The 24,472-nt window shown below is 41.7% G+C and overlaps 1 protein-coding gene across 1 annotated transcript in view; it reads right to left on the minus strand.

Moving 5' to 3' along the window:
- Nucleotides 1-24,472, minus strand: part of ACAP3 (ArfGAP with coiled-coil, ankyrin repeat and PH domains 3) — a 254,819-nt gene that overhangs the window by 41,870 nt on the left and 188,477 nt on the right. The window contains exons 8-10 of the mRNA XM_068240606.1: nucleotides 21,695-21,790; nucleotides 21,017-21,091; nucleotides 18,727-18,738 (exon numbers count right to left, since the gene is read on the minus strand). Coding sequence (XP_068096707.1) covers nucleotides 18,727-18,738; nucleotides 21,017-21,091; nucleotides 21,695-21,790 — 183 coding nt within the window. The remainder of the gene's footprint in view (nucleotides 1-18,726; nucleotides 18,739-21,016; nucleotides 21,092-21,694; nucleotides 21,791-24,472) is intronic.

A 24,472-nucleotide genomic window follows, 5' to 3' on the forward strand; every position in this document is an offset into this window, starting at 1 on the left:
CTTTTCACTATGCTCTTCTACAATTTGACTCATTATTACTACAGTATAAACTGCACATCTATTGCCTGGTGTGGTATGGTGATTCATTTTTGACCTACAGCAGATATTTTGTGGCGAATAACCATAACAAATTGAACAAGACGCCAGCTATACAGAAGCATTCATAAGCAAATTGTGAGAAATGAGACAAATGTACTATCGCAGTATTGCTTCTCTGCAAAGCAGGTTGCCACACAGTGAAAAAAAAAGTGTGTTTCAACAAAGCACAGAACAGAAAAAAAAAACATACAAGAAAAACTGGTCATAGCCATATAACCATCAAGGGGTATAAAAAGCAATTAAAGCCATTTTACTCCCTCTGCGTCACCCTGGAAAAGCCACACTGCTGGACTGAAGCAGAAGCAGGACAGGGGAAAGTCAGTGAAATACATGTGGAGAGGGAGCAGTGTCTTCCTTGATGGAGCAGTGTCTTCCTTGTGTGACTATTCTGAGGATACGCACAGGAGCTGCTCAAACTAGTCTTGGAAGCCTGGGCACAAGTCCCATGAATACTGTCTGGGGTACAAAAAGGTATTTAAAGGGAACCTGAAGTGAGAGGTATATGGAGGCTGCCTGGCTATCCTGCTGATCCTCAGCCTCTAATACTTTTAACCATAGACCCTGAACAAGCATGTAGCAGACTAGAAGTTTTCTGACAGATTTGTCAGATCTGACAATTATAGCTGCATGCTCGTTTCTGGTGTTATTCAGACACTACTGTAGCTAAATAGATCAACAGGACTACCAGGCAACTGGTATTGTTTAAAAGGAAATAAATACGGCAGCCTCCATATACTTCTCACTGCAGGTTCCCTTTAAGCATCTTCAGTTTGGGATTTGCCATTTTCCCAACACTGGGGGCTGGCATATGCCCAAACGATAATGGAAACCGCCCACTCACATTAACTACTGGCTATGTGATTATACACATTTAAGCCCATTATCTCTAAGCAAAGCAGAGAACTTCCACTCAGTGCTCCATTATGTTGGTGGTAATAATAATTACAAATGGTGAAAAAAAAAATAATTTTCAGAGTTTCTTCAGGACAGTTGTGTCATCACTAATTAATGTAACCACAACTACAGGATGCATAACAATATCACAGGCTGCAAAGAACTAAACAGGCCCAGCTCGTACTGGAAACAAAACTGCTCTATAGCTATGAGGAGGTTGCATATTTAGGACAGCAGCACATTACGTTTTCATTCAGTCCAGCTCTTCATGGTAATTAAGCAGCCAGATATGTTTGTGCAAAACATTCAGTACTGAATCCCTGCGATTGTGAATAGGCGCCATTGATAAAACTGAAACATGCCATTTTGTGGTCTGGGAACCATCTTCACTGGAAAGACATTAACATTCAGCTCAGGATTTTCAATCCTCTAGCAGGTGACCTTTCTGTCAAATGGAAAGAATGATATTTAAAGGGTATAAAATGCTCAACTGACAGAAAAACTTGGTCTGTCCCACTGGATGGCACGGCACATAAGTGGACTGTATAGAAATGACTTTAACCTAATACTATATTTTGTAAAGCCTGTCTTCTCAAAAATGAAAATAATATCAACTCGAGGGCCGGGCCGAGACAGAGAGGCTCCAGCCTCAGGGCACAGTGTAGGAGGAGGTGCACAATTCAATCAGCTATTATTCCCCTATTGTGTTTGAAGAGAGAAATATGAAAAGGGGATACATGGCAGTGACTGCAAGCCAGATAACATGAGATTAACGACCAGCTAACGCCCATAGGCGTCAGCAGGTCTTAAGTGGGATACCATGGAAACGGCAGCTCGATGTCAGTTCACGGAGGGTGTCTCCGTGAACAGCCGGAGAGCCGCCGATCGCGGCTCGCCGGCAAAATGTAAACACGTGGGGAAGAAATCCTCACTGTTTACATCATACGGCGCTGCTGCGCAGTAAGGCAGATCGGCGATCCCCGGCCTCTGATTGGCCGGGGATCGCCGGCATCCGATAGGCGGAAGCCAATCCTTCAATGCGCATTAGTCCGTCCTGCGCATTACGTAGGAAGAGGGAGAGGGAGGTAAGCAGCGTGAGGGCGGAAATGGCTGCGGAGGGGGGCTTTGAGGAGCCCCCCCCAAAACGCAGATGGCCGGCGGCGATCAGACCCCCCCTGGCAGGACATCCCCTAGTGGGGAAAAAAGGGGGGCAGTCTGGTTGCCCTGCCTATTACCCGATCTGTGTTGCGGGCTGAAAAGCCCACGCAGCACAGATCTGCCAAAACTCGGCCGGTCCTTAAGTGGTTAAGGTGTTTTGGGAGTTGAGGGCCATGGACCGCCTCTTATGGTGGCCATACATGGTACAATTTTTTCATACAATCTTACCATTTCTATGTAATATATGGGAACTGCCTAAATTATCCTTTCAGTATATTCAAGATAAATCGAATTTAAACCGAAATCGCGATCACCATGATCACAATTTCGGAATCGTCAAAGCGGCAATTATTGTGATCACGACATTTCCACATAGGAGAAGTTTGACGAAGGGGCTTCAAACTCTCCCAAAGTCCCGGCGCGTGGGGCCTGCAGAGTTGGACATACCTTCCTCAGGAGTCGAAACACTGTCTGTCCTCCATATTCCGTACACTAGAGCCTGCAGGAGGCGAAGTGGATAGACCGGCATCGCTGGACTCGTGCTTGAAGCTATGTCCAGAACTGATGTATCTTGGGGGACAGAGGAGGCACAGAGAGACACAGAGTGGGCACAGAGACAGAGCGGGCACAAAGAGAGACACAGAGGGGGCACAGAGACAGAGCGGGCACAAAGAGAGACAGAGAGAAACAGAGTGGGAACAGAGACACAAATGGGGCAAGAGAGAGACCCGGAGGAGGCATAAAGAGGCAAAGGGGGCACAATGAGAGACAGGGGGACAGAGGGGGAACAAAGCTTGATTTGAAGGAAATCGTGAATCGAATCGAAATCGCAATTTCAGACAGAAATCTCTTCATTCATTCATTTTTTCCTAAAATAGTTCAGGCCTATGCACCATCCCATTCACTTTCATTAGCCAAGCGGTTTTCCCCCAGAAAGCGTTTTAAAAAACGATTCAGAACCGCTCTGGTGTGCTCCAGCCCTTTGTTGGATTTTATCCGAAGTGCCACATGCTCACTGAAAGAAATAGATTGGTCAATCAACAGACAGGGTGATTTCAGATATATCAATGGAAACATTCAGATGCAAGGATGTTAGAATCACTTTCTCCTATACAGCAACAAGTGAAATTTAGGGGGGACCCGAATTCAAACAGCAACATTATAGAAATCACATTTAAAGGAACCCAAGGTGTAAGACCTATAGAAGCTGCCATTTTTTCCTTTTAAATACTACCAGTTGCCAGGCATCCTGCCGATTCTTGCGGGTTAGTAATGTCTGAATCATAGAATCAAAGGAGGGATTAGCACACAGATTTGTGAAACAATGTGGTTTATTGTTCCTGCACACACACGAACATCTGACTGTCTCAGCCGCCGATCGTTTCGGGGCCTATCCGATCCCCTTTATCAAGCCATAGGCACTCAAAACATATACGTATATATTTTTGGCTGCCCATGCCTTGATAAAGGGGACCGGAGAGGCCCCGATACGATCGTTGGCTGAGAAGGTCAGATGTTGTTCATGTGTGTGCAGGAACAATAAACCACACTGTTCCACAAGTCTGTGTGCAGATCCCTCCTTTGATTCTATGGATTTATCTGCTATGGGAATTCCAGCACCAGCAGCCACCCTACCGTAGGTCTGCGATCTACTTGTAGTGTCTGAATCACACACCTGAAACAAGCATGCACCTAATCTTGTGAGATTTGCCATAGACATCTGATCTGCTGCCTGCTTGTTCAGGGTCTATGGCTTCAAGTATTAGAGGCAGAGGATCAGAAGGACAGTCAGGCAATGTGCATTATTTAAAAGGAAAATAAAAAAAGTTCAGCCTCCGTATCAGTCTCACCATGGGTTCCATTTAACAATAATGCTATCACACTGAGCACTGCTGATTCTGCATCATAAAAAGGTGTAAGACATTGAGGCACATTCCACTGTTTACATGCAGTAGAGTACAAAAGCGTGCTGTACACAAATCAGGTTTCCAAGCAGCCTGCTGCATGATACCAGTGAAAATGCTACAGTGGAATGTCTAGTTTCACAAGCAAAATCAACAATGCAATCTAACTGCATTAAAAAAAAGGGACGTTTCAGACACTTTCTAAAAATGTTGAACTGCAGATTAAAACAGAATTTGAAATGTGTCTGTCATCTGTATTACAGAAATGAAAATCTCCACAGGACTGTTGATTGAACACAGTGATGTTTGTCCTGTCAGCTGGGAAGCTACTATTTTTCACATAGGTAATGAAAGTCTGTTCTTGGACACGCCCCCTTTTAGGCATGCGCAGAGTATGATGATGTCACCACGACAGGCTTTTCCCAGACTGGCAGAAAAGGCCGATTGTGAAGCTGTACTGCATTATAAATGGTTATCTCAGTAGTTGTGGTGAAAATCTGTTTTATACACTAATAGAGATTGTGATCAATTTGTGGCTGGTGTGTAACTGTATTTTAACATTCAGTCTTGGATTTGAGCATTGAGATGTCTTAATATCAGAGTCATCCTACAGATCACTGAAATACTTATCTCTATTACATCAACTCAGAGTGTGCCGACCAAGGGTTAACCCATCATGCCTACACTCTCTATAATATGCGCCGTCTTCCATCCGTGACATCACAATGGTTTCTGTGGCAACAAAAGTCCAGTGCCAAAGAGGCCACACAATGCAGGGGCAGCTTCCTTCCGAGTGCCCTCATGGGAAATGGGCTAATTTATTCAATTCGACAGGACGCAAGAAGAAAGCCTGGACAAAATGAAACTGTACTTTGATGTAGATTAATGGATGCTAAGCAAGGATGCCAACTCACAAACTAGCAATCAATGTAAGAGGGGCAAATAGGAAATGGCGATTCACCTTCCTGGTTTATCCACACACAGCTCAATATTAGAGTTTTAAGTAAAGGTAGCATCACAAAAACAAGAGGACCATACAGCTAATTCAAGATTTTCAATCAATCAAACTGAGCATTCAAGCTACTCTAGAAATGAGCTGCACAAAATACAGCATATTTCAGAGGCAACTCACTAAAGCCTCAGAGACAGAAAACAATTTAAAAGAACATTAGGCAATGCATAACACAGCAAGAAGTACAATGTGCTGGTATAAGCCATCATTGCCTTAGCATTATGATGATACTTAAAGGGAAACTGAAGTGAGAGTGATATGGTGGCTGCCATATTTATCTCCTTTTAAACAATACCAGTAGCCCGGCTGTCCTGCTGATCTATTTGGCTACAATGGTGTCTGAATCACACCAGAAACAAGCGTGCAGCTAAACTTGTCAGATCTGACAATAATGTCTGAAACACTTGATCTGCTGCATGCTTGTTCAGGGGCTATGGCTAAAAGTATTAGAGGCAGAGGATCAGCAGGAATGCCAGGCAACTGGTATTGCTTAAAAGTAGATAAATATGGCAGCCTCCACCTCTCTCTCACTTCAGCTGCCCTATAACTGTCAATATCTCTGGGGTTCAGGACTTTCTGGATAACAAGGTCCATAAATATTTGAATACAGAGACAACCGATTTCTAATTTTGGTTCTGTGCACTACCACAATGAATTTTAAATGAAACACCACAAGAAGTGCTGAGTTTCAGCTTTAATTCAGTGGGGTGAACAAAACGATTGCATAAAAATGTGAGGCAACTATATATATTTTTTTTTTTTTTTTTTTTTTTTTTTTTACACAATCCCTTCATTTCAGGAGCTCAAAAGTAACTGAGCAATTGACTAAAAGACTATTTCATGGGCAGGTATGGGCAAGTCTGTTATGTTATTATCCATTAACCTCCCCGGCGTTCAAATTTCCCAGGATTTCTTTTAAAAAAGTGATAAAATTTATTTTTAAAACTTTTTTTCCTCTGTAACTTGCCAAAATGTGTCAAGCAAGGGTCTAGTATACAGTGCAGGAGAGTATTGATGTGTATGCACGTTTATACTGTTCACAGCATGTTTTTATGGATGGACATTTCTGTCCATACCGCTGGGGAGGTTAAGCAGATAAAAGGCCTGGAGTTGAATAAATTGAGGTGTGATGCTTGCATGTGGAAGATTTTGCTGTGAACAGACAACATGCGGTCAAAGTAGCTCTCCATGCAGGTGAAAGAAGCCACCCTTCAGCTGCAAAAACAGAAACAATTGCTACAGTATTACAAGTGGAAAAATCTACAGCCCGAGGAAGAAAGCAAGCACTGGTGAACTCAGAAACGCAAAAAGACCTGGACGTCCACGGAAGACAACAGTGGCAGATGAGTGCCGAATAATTTCCATGGTGAAGAGAAACCCCTTTGCAACAACCAATCAAGTGGACACTCTCCAGGGGGAGGCAGATCGATATCCAAGAAACATGGAGGCTGCCATTGCTGATAGACGCCTGAGTATAATACAGATTTTTGGGCAAAAACATTTTTAGGCTACTCACATAAAATATGCAGATCAGATATTAGGAGGAAAGTCAGGAAAGCGGATCTGCTGCACAATTGCTTCTGATAAGTCACTTATGAAGTATCACAGTCAAAGGGTCAGAGCAGCAACTATGAAGTTTGCATTTTTTAGACAACCATCAGTTGTGGCAGCCTCCACGACATGCCTCCTATTACAGGTGTACTGTAAACATGCTTTGGGCATTCAGACAATGACTGCCGAGTATCAGGTACAACTTTAGCTATATGGATATCTTACACATATGGGTATATCTTATACAGATTTAACAGCGTGCTGCAAAATCTCTGCAGCAGACTCAAGAGTTTAACAATGGTAATTCTGCATTTCCTACGTGTAAATGTTAGTACTAGTGATGGTCAATGGGATGCTATTAATTTCTGTTTGCTTGCAGTTGTAATGCAAATTATATGCAGCTTGAAATTGCAGCCAATCAAATGCACGTCCTGTCATTGATTGTATGCAGTTTGCATTAGATTTCACTGCAAACAGGACTGATCAGCATCTCATTGCCCATCTCCAGTGAGTAGCATGTACATTCTGCTGAACAGGTTGCCATTGTCCAGCTTGGCTGATGGAAACATCACATTTATAGCCACCTTCAGAGACAGGAACTTGCAGTGCTCGTGACAGATCATAAATACATAAAACGAATGTCAGATCCACTTCAATGGGCTTCCAATTCCTTACATTTCCAAAACCTCAATGAAAGATTTCCCCCAAAGTTAGTGTCTGCCTTCTCTCACAAAGGTCATAATGGTGCCGCCACTCTCTGTAACCCAGATTTTCAGTTATTTCTTATATCTGAGAAGCTCTCAACATGACACATGATACAACAGTTGAGCTTTAAAGGGAACCCTAACCGAATGTGTAAAAAAAAAAAAATTATCGGTGAGTGATGGCGCAGGCACAGGAAGTCTGCATGGGGCTGGTGGAAGCCCCAGGTAAGTGAAACTTTTTTTTTTTTTTACATTCAGTTGAGGTTCCCTCAAGTGGGAGGCCCAGTTATTAAACATTTCCCCACAAAAAAAAATTGTGACAACAAATCACAGACTAGAATTCAGATGAATTTTCAGTAAGCACATACAACTGAAATGAAGTGGCATTATTGCAGGAGATTTCCCAACTGTAGACCTAAAAAGTGGTAAATGTGTAGAAAAGTCATAACGGTTTAAGTAAAAACTAAGAGGGTCACAACACAAAGAATGTGTGAAACGATGAAGCCAATTTATCTACATGTAAAGAGTGGCAATTTATAACAAATTGCTATTTATGGAGATAAGCATATGGAATCATTGTTAATTGATCTTTTAGAATTCTGAGCTGATGCAGAAAGTATTGCTTTATTTGAACATACTATGCCCTAGTTAAATGAGAACCTGAACATAGGAAAAAAAGATTTTAATAAATGTGCAACTCTCACTCCGTGAGTTTTGCGAATGGACTAAGGGAACCGCTGTTCAGCCTTTCCCAGGTAGCCCTCTCATTTCCTCATGAACTACAAATGGGTTCTTCCATTTTTAACAGAAAAAAAAATGATAATGATCCATTACAGTATTATCATAAACACTATTCAATATTTTCTTTATTTCTTGCTGGTCTATAAGATCATTATCCAAAAATACCTAAAGTGAATAGCAATGGCAGTGACCACATATAAACTGCTAATAAAAAATAAAAGAAAAAAAACACCAGCTTGCTCTCACAGATCTGCAGCAATCATAAATAGCCTATTAAAATCAAAACCAAAAAGAAAACCCCATAAGTCTATGTCGCTTACCAACAAATATTCCAGACGACCAAATATCTTCATTATTTCAGCTTTAAAGGTCACGGTCCTGTGCAGTCAGGATGTATCTGTAGCGCTTATTGCAGAGGTAGCGTTTATGTATCCATTATAAAGAAAAATCCAGAATTCTAAGCAGACATCTTTATAAAATCAGGTCCTGGAGGTTATTATTTTACTGGGAGATTTACACAGGCTTGTGTCCAGCCTGGTAATCAACTAATGTCCACATAGGACAGAGAATCCCAGCCTGTCCCTTCCACCTCCAGCTCAGACGAGACACTGGGGAACATTAGCATACAGCTGTCACTTGTTGGGCAGCCTGATGGGGAGGACAGCAGACAGATAAAAGCAAGGGCCAGCACATGCTTATTGACTTTCTCCCCAGGCCAAAGAGGTGATGCTGCTAATGTTTTCACATTGCAGGAGTCCATTGAAGGATACCACGCCTCCTCTACCGCCCTGTACAAATCACAAAGGATTGCCATCCTTTCACACTGGGACTAAGCCATGCTGATAGGCTGAGGAAGCACACGCCAAGTGTTAAGAAAACAGACCCATCTGTCTTTGCCTCCTCTCTCTGCCACCAGTCCAGTTTAACCTGTTCAATACTAAGATAACAATTTCATCAAGTGGTAACAAACTTAATCAAGATGCAGGAATCCTGTCTTCCCCATCTTATGGCATGTCCGCCTTATGCTGTAAAAAGGCCAATAAGTCTAGTTTCATCATTCAATTCACAATTTCTGCAGACATTGCTCTGCAGCATCTATGATCCGGTCTATAGCTGGTGGGCCAACCACAAGTAGTTTCAGCAGTATCTATAATTACAGACTTATGGCTAGCTTTAGTAAGTTTAAGTAGCCACATATGTAAACTTATACTTGCAGATTTTAGGCTGGCAAGCACATACAGCCACCCATCATCAGCAGATTAGCTCAGTGATGCTGCCAAGCAAAGTCTGTTTCAGCTGATTAACTTCGGCTTAAGCTATGTACCCATGTCGTGATTCTTAAAGCGATTTTTCCCACAGAAGGCGATTTTATTTTGCACGACAAGCTATAGTTTCCGCAATGTTGCAACATGGCTACATGTGCGCAATTAAACGGTTTTGTGATGCGCTGCAATTACAACTGTCACGACAGACCTTTAAGATCGACTACTATAGCGCAAAGTGACACAATACTTTGAACTCTCATTTGTGCATGTCGTCGCATGACGTCTCCCATGGGTAGGAAGATGGATCGGGGAGCGCTCGTTCGTCTGGTTGCATCACTGAATGTTCCTCGATCCATCTACCAGTGAGTACAGGCCTTTACAGTGTGCTAATGCAACACTGAATGGAGTTTGGTTCTCCATGCAGGCAATGAAGTAAGGAGTATGGACTTGTATGAGTATTCTAGGTCAATAAATCTTCAAGTAGTCAGCATATCTACTCCACACCTGACCAAGCTTCACCTACAAGCAAGAATGCTTATAAGATAAACATGACTGTCAGGAAATTAGCAACTCTCCCACACCTCACTATTGGTCAATTATACTGCTAAGCCTAGTGTTAAATCAGTAAAGCTATGCACCCACCTGGCGATGTTTCCGACGACCGGCGATTTTTACACAACGTCGCAAGATGGGTACAGGCACACGATTGCGAACGTCGCTTAGCGTAGCGCGATGACAAAAGACCAACACGGCGGATCGGATCTTTAAGATCCCTGATGACACCCCGCAAAGTACTGTGATCGCTGGAAGTCTCACTCACACCGCCGCGTATGTCGCGTGACCTCACGCTTAACCCGCTGACAATAAGAGGTGTTGCTAGCGACCATCATCAAGGGGACGTCGCTGGACCCATCAAGCCGTGAGTACGCAGCTTTAGGAAGATAAGCAGGCAGATGCCTGTTAAGGTGGCCACTAACTGTCCAATTTCTAGCGAAAAATCGTTCGAGCGATCAGAAATTCTGATCGGACGAAAAATCGTTCACTACACCATCAACTAGCCAATCTTTGCTTCCTATCTATCACGACCGCCAAGAAAATCCAAATTTTCGTTCGACGAAAATTCATTCGGGCGACATTTTTTTCACTCGTTCATAATCGATTGTGTCCACCAATGGAGATTATTTACAACCAATCCGATCAGAATTTCTGATCGCTCGAACGATTTTTCGCTAGAAATTGGACCGTTAGTGGCCAGCTTAAGAACCCTCTATGCTCCAGGACTCCTAAAAAGTATATTTACACCTTGACAATATTCCAATCACATAAAATGGAATAATTATACATGCAGGAGAAAGTCATACTGGCTCCCGAGGAAGTAGGTGTTTAACTCTGTGATACATGTGGGGCAGTCTTGGGAAAGCACTTCAACACCTCACTTCGTACCATCAAAGATATTAAATCTACCAAAGATGTCCCCCTTTTATTTAGATAGCCACCCAGAATAGTCAGATGTCTCCCTTATATTAGGCAGTCCCACAGTGCTTCCGTCTCCTCTCTCACTCCTTCAGCGGTGCAATAATGAGGCGCCACTAGAGGGCGCAATAGAGAGGAGATGGAGGGACGGTGGAACAGAGTGAAGAAGACAAATTCTCGTTGCAGCAAGACAGGTAACTATACCAGCTCGCTTCCGTCCACATACAGCTCTGCATGTTGAAGTACATGGTGCAGTACAGTTCTTTGCTCACAACTGCAGTTTGTCAAGGATTACCACTATTCAAGGCAGATATATAGGTGGTCATTACAGCACTGATAAAGAGATAACCGTGACTTGTTGAGGGCCCCATGTGGCTCCCTCAGGTCCAGGTGCCCTGCTGCAGTCACAATCTCTACATGCCCTATTGCTAGGCTACTGTGCTCAGGCCCTTACTCAGTTACTACCGTGCTTACCTCATTCAAACAGCATACATCTGCTCTATAATAATGGATTCATGCTAAATACAATTACTTAAGGAAAACGTTAAAGTACTCATGTACATATAAATACAATTTAAAGTATATAGGTAGAGTAAAAATTTATGAAAAAGCGGATTTATTTATTTATTTTAACACCACATCACAAATGTCCATCTGTTTTCACATGCTGCAAAACAAATTAATTAGAAGGTGGAAGAAAAAAAAAAAAAGTAAAAAGAAAGAACTGATGATTTGGCTTGCGGCCATAATGAGGCTCTTTCTCACTAATGACAAGGCCTTGGTCACCTCTGACCTCTTATTGACTAAAGTCTGTTACTAGCTGTCCAGGACATAATAAGGAAAAAAATGACAATGGCGACAACCCGCTTGCCAAATGTCACACCTCATTCCAGTGCTGGACTCTGAAAGGCACTTGTGGATGAGGGGGAGGGAGGACAGCAAGGAAAATGAAAGGTATTAGATGTATTACTACATTTTAAAATACAGTAGCAGTGTAGATACAATTCTTGAGCTTCAGTTCAGATTGGGAAACAATGTATTGTCAATGATTTTGACCACGACATTATTGCTGCCAGACATGCTAGTTTAAACATTTATGTACCTGCGGATCTCCTAGGATCATCACGCACAAAAGTCTTTAGAGATTTCACCAGTAGGTGATAGTTAAGTGAACGGAAATGCTTACTGATCGGAGGGTCAGAGGAGAATGATCAGACTGGTTTGAGGGGACATTGGTTTGTAGACGTGCACAATTAGGACTCATGGTCTGAAATTGGATGTGGCTGACGAAAACTACTGCCATGGTCAAGGATCCATTGGTCAGACCCACATGGGTACAGTGGTGCAACAACATTCGCTAAAGATCCAGCACGTCAGATCATTAGTGATGCCCAACACCCGATCGCATTGTTCTCAACAATCCCCCCCCCCCCCCCTATCCCCAGCATGTCTGCATCAAAACTTGTCAATGCCAGAATATAAAGGGCACAGACTGCATGACTACTGTTCAATCTGGTCACTTCCTATTTTATGCCAAGGTAGATTCCACATAGCTGTGTTCCCCTCTCCCCATTCATATGAATGGGCTAATGCATAAAAGGATTGGTGGCAGAGATTACCTGATTCTACAAGGAAGGATTTGATAGTTGGTTCATGCTTTGAAAACCCAACTATTGGTAAATTGTGAAATGTAAGTGTAGCAAAGGATCATAAAGAGAAGAGCACTCTCCCTAAAATTACAGGGGAAGATTAATGTTACACAAGGTGCCAGAAATAAAGGAAACTGAACTGCAGCAGACCACTCACAAAATATCAGTAGTTTATTTTTTATGCTTATATTTCACACCAAGACAGGAAATACATTGTACCACTTCCAAAGTTTGATTTCCCAAATATTTGTTTAATCAACTATGGAGGTTCTACTAGAGGAGGGTGATGCATGAAATGACTTTATAATGGCTATCACAGCATGATAAAACTGGGATTTATAGCTGGGTATCTGGCTAATGAAGACTCCCATATACACTCACCTAAAGGATTATTAGGAACACCTGTTCAATTTCTCATTAATGCAATTATCTAATTAACCAATCACATGGCAGTTGCTTTAATGCATTTAGGGGTGTGGTCCTGGTCAAGACAATATCCTGAACTCCAAATTGAATGTCAGAATGGGAAAAAATGGTGATTTAAGCAATTTTGAGCATGGCATGGTTGTTGGTGCCAGATGGGCCGGTCTGAGTATTTCACAATCTGCTCAGTTACTGGGATTTTCACGCACAACTATTTCTAGGGTTTACAAAGAATGGTGTGAAAAGGGAAAAACATCCAGTATTCGGCAGTCCTGTGGGCGAAAATGCCTTGTTGATGCTAGAGGTCAGAGGAGAATGGGCCGACTGATTCAAGCTGATAGAAGAGCAACGTTGACTGAAATAACCACCCATTACAACAGAGGTATGTAGCAAAGCATTTGTGAAGCCACAACACGTACAACCTTGAGGCGGATGGGCTACAGCAGCAGAAGACCCCACCGGGTACCACTCATCTCCACTACAAATCTCACCAAAATTGGACAGTTGAAGACTGGAAAAATGTTGCCTGGTCTGATAAGTCTCGATAGAGTCAGAATTTGGTGTAAACAGAATGAGAACATGGATCCATCATGCCTTGTTACCACTGTGCAGGCTGGTGGTGGTGGTGTTGTAATGGTGCGGGGGATGTTTTCTTGGCACACTTTAGACCCCTTAGTGCCAATTGGGCATTGTTTAAATGCCATGGGCTACCTAAGTATTGTTTCTGACCATGTCCATCCCTTCATGAACACCATGTACCCATCCTCTGATGGCTACTTCCAGCAGGATAATGCACCATGTCACAAAGCTCGAATCAGTTCAAATTGGTTTCTTGAACATGACAATGAGATCACTGTACTAAAATGGCCCCCACAGTCACCAGATCTCAACCCAATAGAGCATCTTTGGGATGTGATGGAACGAGAGCTTCGTGCCCTGGATGTGCATCCCAAAAATCTCCAACTGCAAGATGCTATCTTATCAATATGGGCCAACATTTCTAAAGAATGCTTTCAGCACCTTGCTGAATCAATGCCACGTAGAATTAAGGCAGTTCTGAAGGCGAAAGGGGGGGTCAAAACCCGTATTAGTATGGTGTTCCTAATAATCCTTTAGATGAGTGTATAAGAAGCTAGCATAGGATTCCCTATGCCATCAATCACATATACTAAAATAAAATAGTCCACACGTTCAGATGTTTTCCTAGCTCTATGTAGGTGCTCAGTAACACAACTTGACTTTGGTTGTGTAGAGTCTATTTGATTGACAGCTTCAGGTTCCTTGGCTTATAATTTTTTTTACTAAATCTTATTTGACGCAAAAAGGTATCAGGCCACCTTGCTTACCAAGCTACCAGATGGTTTGTTTAGATCTATTTTGAGCTTAAATTTACTTCTATCAGCAGTTTCCAGAACTTGATATTAGTCACCCTGGAAAGTATAGCGAATTGATACTGGCAGCCAGAACAGAGCTGCTTGAGGCTGCAAGAAACCTGTGGCATTTTAGAATGGATCCCCTAAGGTCCAATAGTTTTATCTTAAAATAACAGAGTAGAGAAGCTGGTACTTAGACATGTATGATTAGTAATGACATTACCAGTATACAGAAACACAAACAAGACTGGGAGGTAGATGATCCTTAACAATTTCATGGCTTGTTACAAAACCTGGCTCTGAATCTGCAGTTTCTGTCTACAGACCATAATGCCATTTTGGCTGATTCAATGGAAAATCAAGAGAATCCTGACACTAATCCACTTTTCAGCCCCAGGCATTCTTATTATGCATTTTATTGGTTTCACATTTTGGTTCATTATTATCAGCTGTAAACAGGAATACAATAGAAATATATCCCGAGCCCCCATTAAGAGTCAGAAAGAGGTGTTTTATGGGACACTAATGGCAAAAAATCCATGAAAAAGATAATGATACACTATTAACCCCTTTCTTTAATTTTGAATCACTCTGGTGGTTGATAGGGATTTTTACTCTCTATGTGCTTACAGGGGACCCCCAGCCACAACGTGTGGAAGGGGCAGTGCGTTGTGATTGTTGCTTGTGTCTCTGCAGGGGAGATTTTCTCTCAGCAAGATTACCAATACTTTAAGTCCATACCCACGGCAAGACTGTGTTTAATTTTGACAGAAGAACATGTTTTAGACATCGTGTAACTATCGTTGTGCGAAATGTGGCAAGCAATGCGTAAAGGCGGCCTATGCTTGTTCTTTTTGAAAGACTGTCATGATGGAAAATGGTCATTCAACGATGCCCGTGTGTCCAGATCGTTAAATAACTGAGGTCTATGGAACTTCTGTTCACACTTGTCACACTGCATCGGATCCGCAGAATCCGTAGCAGTGAGCGGACTGCACTTTTGAGCTGTCCGTGATAATCCTGTGAAGGTGGAAGAGTTCCCCCATAAAGCCTACGGGGAGCACATCTGCCCCGGGCTTCAGCCCCATCACTGAGGACCATCTGAGTGGACATTATACTGTCTTCTCCCGCTGGCCGCACGTGGTCTGAAAGTTAGTGGGATGGGGCCTTAAGATCTTAAAAAAATAAATCAAGGATTACGTCACTTAAGTGATACACATAGTCTGGCCAAAGCAATTATACAGGAAACAATGGAACCCGCTTTATAAGAGTTGTATGCATTTGAGTAATATTATTAGGATATTGGCAGAAAAGATCTTAAAGAGAATCTGTATTGTTAAAATCGCACAAAAGTAAACATACCAGTGCGTTAGGGGACATCTCCTATTACCCTCTGTCACAATTTCGCCGCTCCTCGACGCATTAAAAGTGGTTAAAAACAGTTTTTAAAAGTTTGTTTATAAACAAACAAAATGGCCACCAAAACAGGAAGTAGGCTGATGTACAGTATGTCCACACATAGAAAATACATTCATACACAAGCAGGCTGTATACATCCTTCCTTTTGTATCTCAAGAGATCATTTGTGTGTTTCTTTCCCCCTGCAGCTATCTTCCACTGAAGTGTCAGGCTGTTTCTTCCTGCAGAGTGCAGACAGCTCTGCCTGTATGTAATTCTTCAGTATGTCAAAGCCCAGCCAGCTCAGAGGAGGATTTATCCAGCTTGTAAAAGATAAGAGAGAAGAGAGAAGCTGCCCTAATCTAAATAATACACAGGCAGTGTGCAGAGAGGGGCCTGGAGTGGGGAGATGCATCACAGAACCACAACACTGAAGAACTTGGCAGCCTTCCAGACACAGGCTGACAAGTCTGACAAGAGAGAGATACGTTGATTTATTACAGAGATGGTGATAGTAGAACGTGCTGCAGTTAGCCAGAACACATTAGAATAGCTTTTGGAACTTGTAGGATGATAAAAAACAGGATGCAATTTTTGTTACGGAGTCTCTTTAAAGTTTAACTGTCCGGCATAAAATCAATGCTTTATTTTTATCTGGTAATCAAGTAATAAAAATGCTAGCCAGATAATCCAAAAGTTAACAACCATTCTTACTTTTCTCATCCATAAAACACCATTCCCCAGTTTCCCTGGCTCTTATTTGGTACATCTACTGCACAAAGGAAGTTGCAGGGCATGCTGGGTTTTCTTTTTTTCTTCACTTTTCTCCCCTTTTCCCCTCAGACATAACTAATGCAGCCTGATTGGCTGAAACCTCTTTCCTTCCAGTTTTCCCCTCCCACACATCTGTTCCTCTCTGGTTTGCCATTATTTATCATGCTGAGAAGCTGAGAAAATCACTCAGAGCTGGGTGGGAGTGTCTGAAGACTGGAAGGAGGGCAGGCAATGCATACACAATCAGGCAGAGGAGAGTAAGGGAGGAAATGACATCAGGATTGGCTTCAAAATAGACACAGTTAAGACGGAAAATCCTCTTTTTTACTATAGAAAAAAATCACTAAAATCAAAATGTGGACAAGACAATACATATGTTATGTAAGTAGAGCAAGTATTTATCTACTTATAAATGTGTGGGGTTTTTTTTAGATCGTATGGCTGACAGCTCCTCTTTACACCTCCCTGCCATTAGTATGACTGCGATAAAGAATGTTTAGGTCTTGGCATCCTTGCAGTTGGCAGATGTGTGAGGGTAAACATGAGCCTGTGTCCTTACTGTGCTGGACAGACCTTTGTAAGGACCCACTGTCAAAGCACTGGTGTATACCTACGTGTCCACATGCAGAGTCCTGAGAACATTTTGTGCACAGCTTACACTTGTAGAATGTTGATCAATGAGTCATTATGTTAAATTATGTCCAGATGGCCTTAGCACAGTTTAGTTCTGCATTTACTGTGAATATCCTACCATAGAATAGGTTTTTTTTTCTGGAAGCTATTCAGCCCTTCTCTGATTCTGTGAATTACTGGACCCTATTTGAGTATACAACTGAATATGAACAGTGTTCTCCCCAGGCTCTTTTAGCCAGGTACTTTCTCATCCCACCCAGCTACTATTTCATGCCACCCGGCTGGAAAAAAAATTATGTGGAGAACACTGATGAAGAGCCGGTTCTAGACTTTGTGAGGATGCCCTCCCATACCCCCCCCCCCCCACACCCGATTTGGAATGATCGCACAGCACCCGACAATTTACTCTGCTTCATTTAATGTTCTCACATGACATGCTGCAGCTCAACATAATAGCACGCTGGCTGCTAATCTGTGAAAAACAAACTGCTCACCCTCAGCCTCTCCATTCCTCCTCAGGAGGGTACACACAGTACAAAAATGCTGCCCCTGAAATCTCTGCACCTGATGCAAATGTTTCACCTTGCTTCATGAGAGAACCGGCCCTGTGAATATTCTTAGAAGATATGACTATGTCATCTTCATGACTATTCTATGCAACACATCTCTGCAGGACAAGTCTATCACGATACTATTGCTTAGCCGTTGGATAGCTGAAGTTTTACTGGTCTCTAGGAGATCAAGACCCACCTATCTTCACCTGAATTCCCACTTTCGCTTAAATGCCGCCAAATAATTTCAGTGAGAAAAGACTACTTGGCAGGGTGTTGATGTGAGTCAGCAATAAGACACAGAGGAACAGGAGAGAACGGGAAAGAATGCGAGCTCCAGAGCAGGGCGGAGCTGGGCAAGAGGAGCACATAACCTGGATTAATGTAAGGGGATCCCAGGTCTACTAGGATAGGTCAAAAGGGGGCAAAAGGTGACAAACGGGGTGAGCAGGTAAGCTGCCAGCCTCAGTAGGTGCAGAGGAAAAGGAGAAGGACTTCATTTTTGGAGAAGCGTGGACAGCCTTGCCAGGGGACTCTCGGACAAGAGGATGTTATTTCACGGAAGAAAGAAAAATGGATCTGGTTCACTGTTATTCTGATAAATTGTTATGCTGTTATGTTATCTTTTAACATGTATACTCTTTTTGGATTATTAAGTGTTGAGACATGTGTGTGGTTTTTAATAAAAGCTGTGGCCATTAAATTCCAAATGGGTGTCACAAGCTTTTTCTCTTCTAGCGTGCAAAGGTTTTTTTTCGGGGGTGGGGTGAATCCTATCCGGTTCATGTGTATCCACAGGTTGATTACCAAGAGAGAAGTGTCTGGCTAGGTGAAGAAACTTGTGTGGTAGGAGATAGTCACAGGGACACAAAATAAATGTATGAAGACCTTGATGGGCAAGCAGTAAAGCACTGAGAAGAGCTTTAAATTTGCAATGCTTAACGTGTCACAAAAGAAAGGGATAATGCTGTGAATGTCTGTTGCATGAGCCACATTTGTCTTGTTTTAACCATATTTAGAGCATTTAACTGCTGGACTAATGCCAGCAGGTGTTTTCTATTCACGCATTCTGATAACTCAATCCCCATTTCAAGATCACCCCACGTATCAGTCAGAACACTCACCTGTAAGAGGGTCTGGAGGTCATATGCAAGTCAGCGTAATTGAGGTACAAAAGACAAAGGACAAAGAGGGGAAAAAGAAAAAAAAACAAGAATGTTAATTTGGGTGTTTCTCTATAACTAATACACACAAACATACATACATACATACATACATACATACATACATACATACATACATACATACATACATACATACATACATTCTGTTACACATATACATAAAACACAAAATTATGGTTGAAACCGTGATCCAGTAGATGGCCAAGAGGATGGACAAATGTGCCTCTATATCCTCCACCCCTTTAAAACTGTAAGCGGATTTGACAGAAAGCTTGGGTATGATTTTCAAACTGCATAGCAATCTCTGCACAGATTTTTCTCTGAACAGAAAGTTGTTGGCACATATGCTATTCACTTTATCAACTTTAAAGGGGAACTGAAGAGAGAGATATATGGAGGCTGTCATGTTTATTTCCTTTTAATCAATACCAGTTACCTGGCGGCCCTGCTGGTCTATTTCTCCTCACTAGTATCTGATTAAAACCAGAAACAAGCATGCAGCTAGTCTTGTCAGATCAGACTTATAAGTCTGAACCACTGAAACACCTGATCTACTGCATGCTTGTTCAGGGGCTATAGCTAATAGTATTAGAGGCAGAGGATCAGCAGGGCTGCCAGGCAACTGGTATTGTCTAAAAGGAAATAAACAGGACAGCCTCCATATACCTCTCTCTTCAGTTCCCCTTTAAATTACCAGCAAGCAAAAAAATACTCAAAATTATTTTGATAGTTTTTCAACTACTTTTTGGTACTATTGCAAAATGCTAAAACGTTATTTTAAATGCAAGACGAAAAAAAGCAGAAGAAAGGGGAGGAAACTCAAGAGAAAAAGTGAATTGCATATGGGCCATATGCATATGGGTCTTATGTACGGTGGAATGGGAGAGCGGCAGGATACCTCCCACTGAAATCTAAAACATCCAATTGCCATTTCTATGAAAGTCTGGTCCCAACCATACATAGGTGAACAGTGGCCCAATTCTGCAAATGCCGTTTAACACCCCAAATGCTGCACAATATTCTGGTGCTGTACAAGTATGGAAAAATATTTAGGATATTAACATGCTCGATTGGCTGAGCTGTGCTTAAAAACTTAGTGAATACCATGCCTTCCATAGTATGCACTACGTTTTTAAGCACAGCTCAGCAGCTGGTCTCTTGCAGGATCGAGTCCCCCTCTAAGGTAGAGAGGGTCTCCCAAGTAGCTTTGTTCTAAAATGATAAATATTATACAGCCTGAATGGGGAAAGGGAAGCCAGAGCAATTCCTGGAAGGAATGAAGAGCACAATGAATTGATTACGCTCCCGTCAGACTATATTGTTCCTCACAGATGTAAATATGCCAGCACCACTTCATTCCACACACTACTAGAGAGGTAATGATGAGCATAAGGGAAACAGCACTCAGATAAAGACACAAAGAATGATGAAGTGAGATAGCAATGAAGATACTGGTAATAGAGAGAAACTAGACACAAAGGACATGACATTAACAATGGATTGCATTAGCTTGCATGCATTGTCTATACAGTAAAAATATGCAGTTCAACCTAAGAAAGTCTATTTACACTGATAGCATGCGAGAAAACTGTAAAATAATAGCAACTTGATCAAAGCTTCAATCACATTTTAATCTGATTACATGAAACCGATTACAGCTATTTTGCACAATTTAGAATCTTTCTCTGAATCTCCGCTTTGACCATGCTTGGTGAAAGTTGCCTTCTTAAAACATAAGGAAATTTGCAATAATTCAGCTACAAGTGAACATTTGTGGCTACCCACAATGCACCACTACGGAACATGCAAATGATCCCTTTTCGTCCCTGTAAGCAAGGCAAGCATCCACATCCGCTGGTGTATAGCAAGCCTATGACACCTTGACCATGTAGATGTGCACAGAGTGTAGTACAGAGAGTTGTGTGTGTGTGTGTGTGTGTATACTCCTATACACACACACACAAATATATACACACATATATATATATATATATATATATATATATATATATATATTATATATATATATATATATATATATATATATATATGTATATGTATATGTATATGTATATGTATATGTATATATATATATATATATATATATATATATATATATATATATATATATATATATATATATATATATATATATATATATATATCCCTTCAACATGTCATAGGATGTGTTGAATACAACAGTGTGCAACTGCAATCACATAAACATTACCCTTTGCTGTATTGTTGCATGCTTATGTTCCATCTCCCGCTTCTCTACAGCTGAGTCGATGACTAATTGGTCCAGCTATAAATGACAAGAATTATTTCGCAGTTAACATTTTTAGAGCCATTTTTATTACATTTAAAGCTGCACACATGTTCATGTTTCACAAAAAGGTGCCACAAAGTACTACGTTATTAGTTCAACCATGCGTCCAGATGAATTCCAACTGGTTGATGCAGCTGCCCACCACAGTGATAGGCCAATAACAATATTGAGGCCGATGTCACACTGCATATTGGCAGTAGTGGTGCGGTTCGGGGAAAAACAGGCTTTTGTGGATGACTGCGTTTATATGCGATAATCCCCGTCTAGCAGCAGGCCATACAGGAATTGAGGCTCTCTAACGCTCCAGTCGCAGGAGTCGCATGTTAACGTAGGTATGCACTCTAGATAGGGTACCTCAAGCGGCACAGCGCACTGCACGCAATATAAGCTACCACATAGACTTTCATTGCCCTAGTGTTAGGCTGCGGCAAAATGCCGCACCGCGCCAGTGTGAAAGGCCTCTCAGGATGTAGGAAGGGAAGCAGTGTGGCTGTGAAAAAGGCAGGACTAATGAACAGAAAACATAACACAGAATCAATTGCATGCAGATCAATGATCTCAACCTTAAGCCACACCTACCTCTGATGCCAGTTTCTTCATGTAAGGGTTCAATTCATTCAATAAAGTGTATCCTTGCTGGAAGAAGGTGTACTGGGCATGCATGAAAGACAACATCTGGGGAGAGGAATAAAAATGGAAGTTATAACATCTATAATGTCTATTTTCTGTATAAGTTAAAATAAATAATTCACATAGTCGAAGCAGATCTGTGGGGAAACCGTCGATCTTCCAATAGCCTCATGGCTAAATTACAAGATCAATTATGTATTTTTACAGCTGTTACTGAAGGATGGAGCACAATCAAGACACAGGAAGACTCCTGGCCGGCAACGATTATATTTGCCTATTATCTAGAGCAGGGGTGTCAAACTCAATCACATAAGAGGTCAAAATATATTACATACTTTAAAGAGACTCTGTAACAAACTTTTCAGCCTTAGTTCTTCTATCCTATAAGTTCCTTTGCCTGTTCTAATGTGCTCTGGCTTACTGCAGCTTTTCCTAATTGCACAGTGGCTGTGTTATCTCTGTTATATGATCTAATCTGTTTCCTTCTGTCGGCACAGTCGGGCTAAAGCTGGAATGTGCAGGGCTGCTTGTGATTGGTAGAAGCTATACACACCCCCTCCAGGCCCCTTGCAGGCTCTGTATGACTCACACACTCTGCTTATGTGAGCCTATCAGAAGCTGGTTAGTTTGTTTGTAAACACTGCCTAAAACTGTTAATTACAAGCCAGGTTTGCAGCAGAGAGTGGCAGAAACAGCACAGAGGGGCCCAGGAGAACATAATGAATAGAATGGTATGCTTTTTGCTGTAAAAATGTTAGAGTACAGATTCTCTTTAATTTGCAGGCCAAATTGTTTATAAAAGGACATCCGAGGTAAAGAACCTATACGCATCTTTACTTACCTGGGGCCTCTTCCAGACCCCCAAACGTCTGTGTGCCATTTGCTGCAGCCCCGGTTTTCTACTGGGTCATTTTTAGGAGTAGTAGGATAGATACAATTGTTTGTCTCCTCAGTTTAATTTCACCTCATATTTCCTTTAACTTTTCACATTTTAAGCTGGCAAGCATACAAAGGCTCATACACACCTAGCAAAAATCTGTCCAACTGTTTTTCAAACTTCGTGTGTTGGAAGATAGTTGGGTGTGTGTACAGCTGACAAACAACCAGACAACCAACTGATAACATGTTGTTTTCCAGATCCAACCGGTGGTCTATCTGCCCAACAATCAGGCAGGATGGAACGTGTGTACAAGTCTTTTGAACAACTTTGTTATTTTTTTAATTCAGACATGTTGTGCAGTTTGTCATTTAGCCTGCACGCATTGTATTTAAGTGAGTTGGTTGCTTAGTTGGTTGGCGTGTGTGTACATACTTTTCATTTAAAGAACTTGTTGTGCGGTTGGTTGTGCATTAGGTTGGACCTGTGTATGGAGCTTAAGACTGGCCTACCTTCTGCAGGTAAGACATTAAGACAGAAAGTTTTAAAGAAGTCTAGTTATTAAGAGGTTAGTGTCAAACTGGCCACAGACAGCTAAAACCCCATACACACGCTCAACAGCTGTGTTTTATGCAGCACAATTATCAAACATTGTTGAAGTTGAAACAACCAAAACAAGTTGAAACCAAAAAAAGTTGTTTGCTATTGTTCAAACAACTGATAAGACGTCAATCCAACTGTTGAGCCCCATACACACGCTCAACAGCGGTCTTTTATGCTTTCACAACTCTTGTTGTGAAGCAAGGTTAAACACCTAAAAAAAAGTATTTTGCTATTGTTCAAAGAACTGATAAGACTGATAAGAAGTCAATCCAACAGGTTAATATTGAGATTAAGGATAAGGTAGGGGAGGGAGTCAGAAGTAGCCAGTGGCAGAAAGTCCGGGGTTAATGTCTCATCCCATACTGACTGTATACTGAACATTATGTGACACTAGCAGGAAGGAGCAGGTATGTTTGTTTAAAATGTGAATCTTATGTTAACAGGACAGGAAGACCAAAATACTTTTCAAATAGAAAACAGAGTGATAGATGACGGAAATATCTGAATTATTAATAATATTCTACCTGGAGGAATGGGGCGGAAATATAATAAGGTTAACAAATCAGCACAAGGACAGAATACAGAAATCTAAAAATAACACAACAGCCGTAAAGACAGACAGCCTAGGGAATAAAGCATCTCTCCACACACACAGGATGCATGGAAAGAGATGAGCAATGGAAGTCTTTTCAGATAAATGAAAAAAGTGTTATGAACATGGACAGATCTGACAGAAGCAGCCGATATAGAAGAGGACCATATTGGCACTCCAAGCTTACTACACTATCTTGCATTTGAAGTGCATTAAGGCTTGCTTATGTTGATTGGGTCCCTGTTGTACAGGACCCACAATGTGAGTATGTGTTTTTATGCAACATTTTGAATACATTTTTTGCTTGGTACCCTAGGACACTGATCAGTGCTTTTAACTCATATCTTGGTGACATCACATTGTGTCTCTGAGCATTTGTTGTTTGCAGAAGGATACTTTTAAAGCAATGCAAGATCTACTTTGCCAGCGCTGAGGTTTTTTTGACCATTGGTTTATATATCCTGTGGAATGGACTTCCTCAGCTGCAGTACCCTGGAATCAGGAAGCGCTTGTGCCTCTTCTCTAGTACAGCAACAAAAATCTGACAAAGGTCGTAACCCTTCCCTACACCATACCAAACACTGGAGTTCTTCTCCAAGTGTGTCTGCTGGCAGCTGGTGTGACCTAGAAGGTCATACACAAGTCTGTCTGTGGA

Source organism: Hyperolius riggenbachi, chromosome 6, assembly GCF_040937935.1.
Source record: "Hyperolius riggenbachi isolate aHypRig1 chromosome 6, aHypRig1.pri, whole genome shotgun sequence".
Classification (NCBI taxonomy): domain Eukaryota; kingdom Metazoa; phylum Chordata; class Amphibia; order Anura; family Hyperoliidae; genus Hyperolius; species Hyperolius riggenbachi.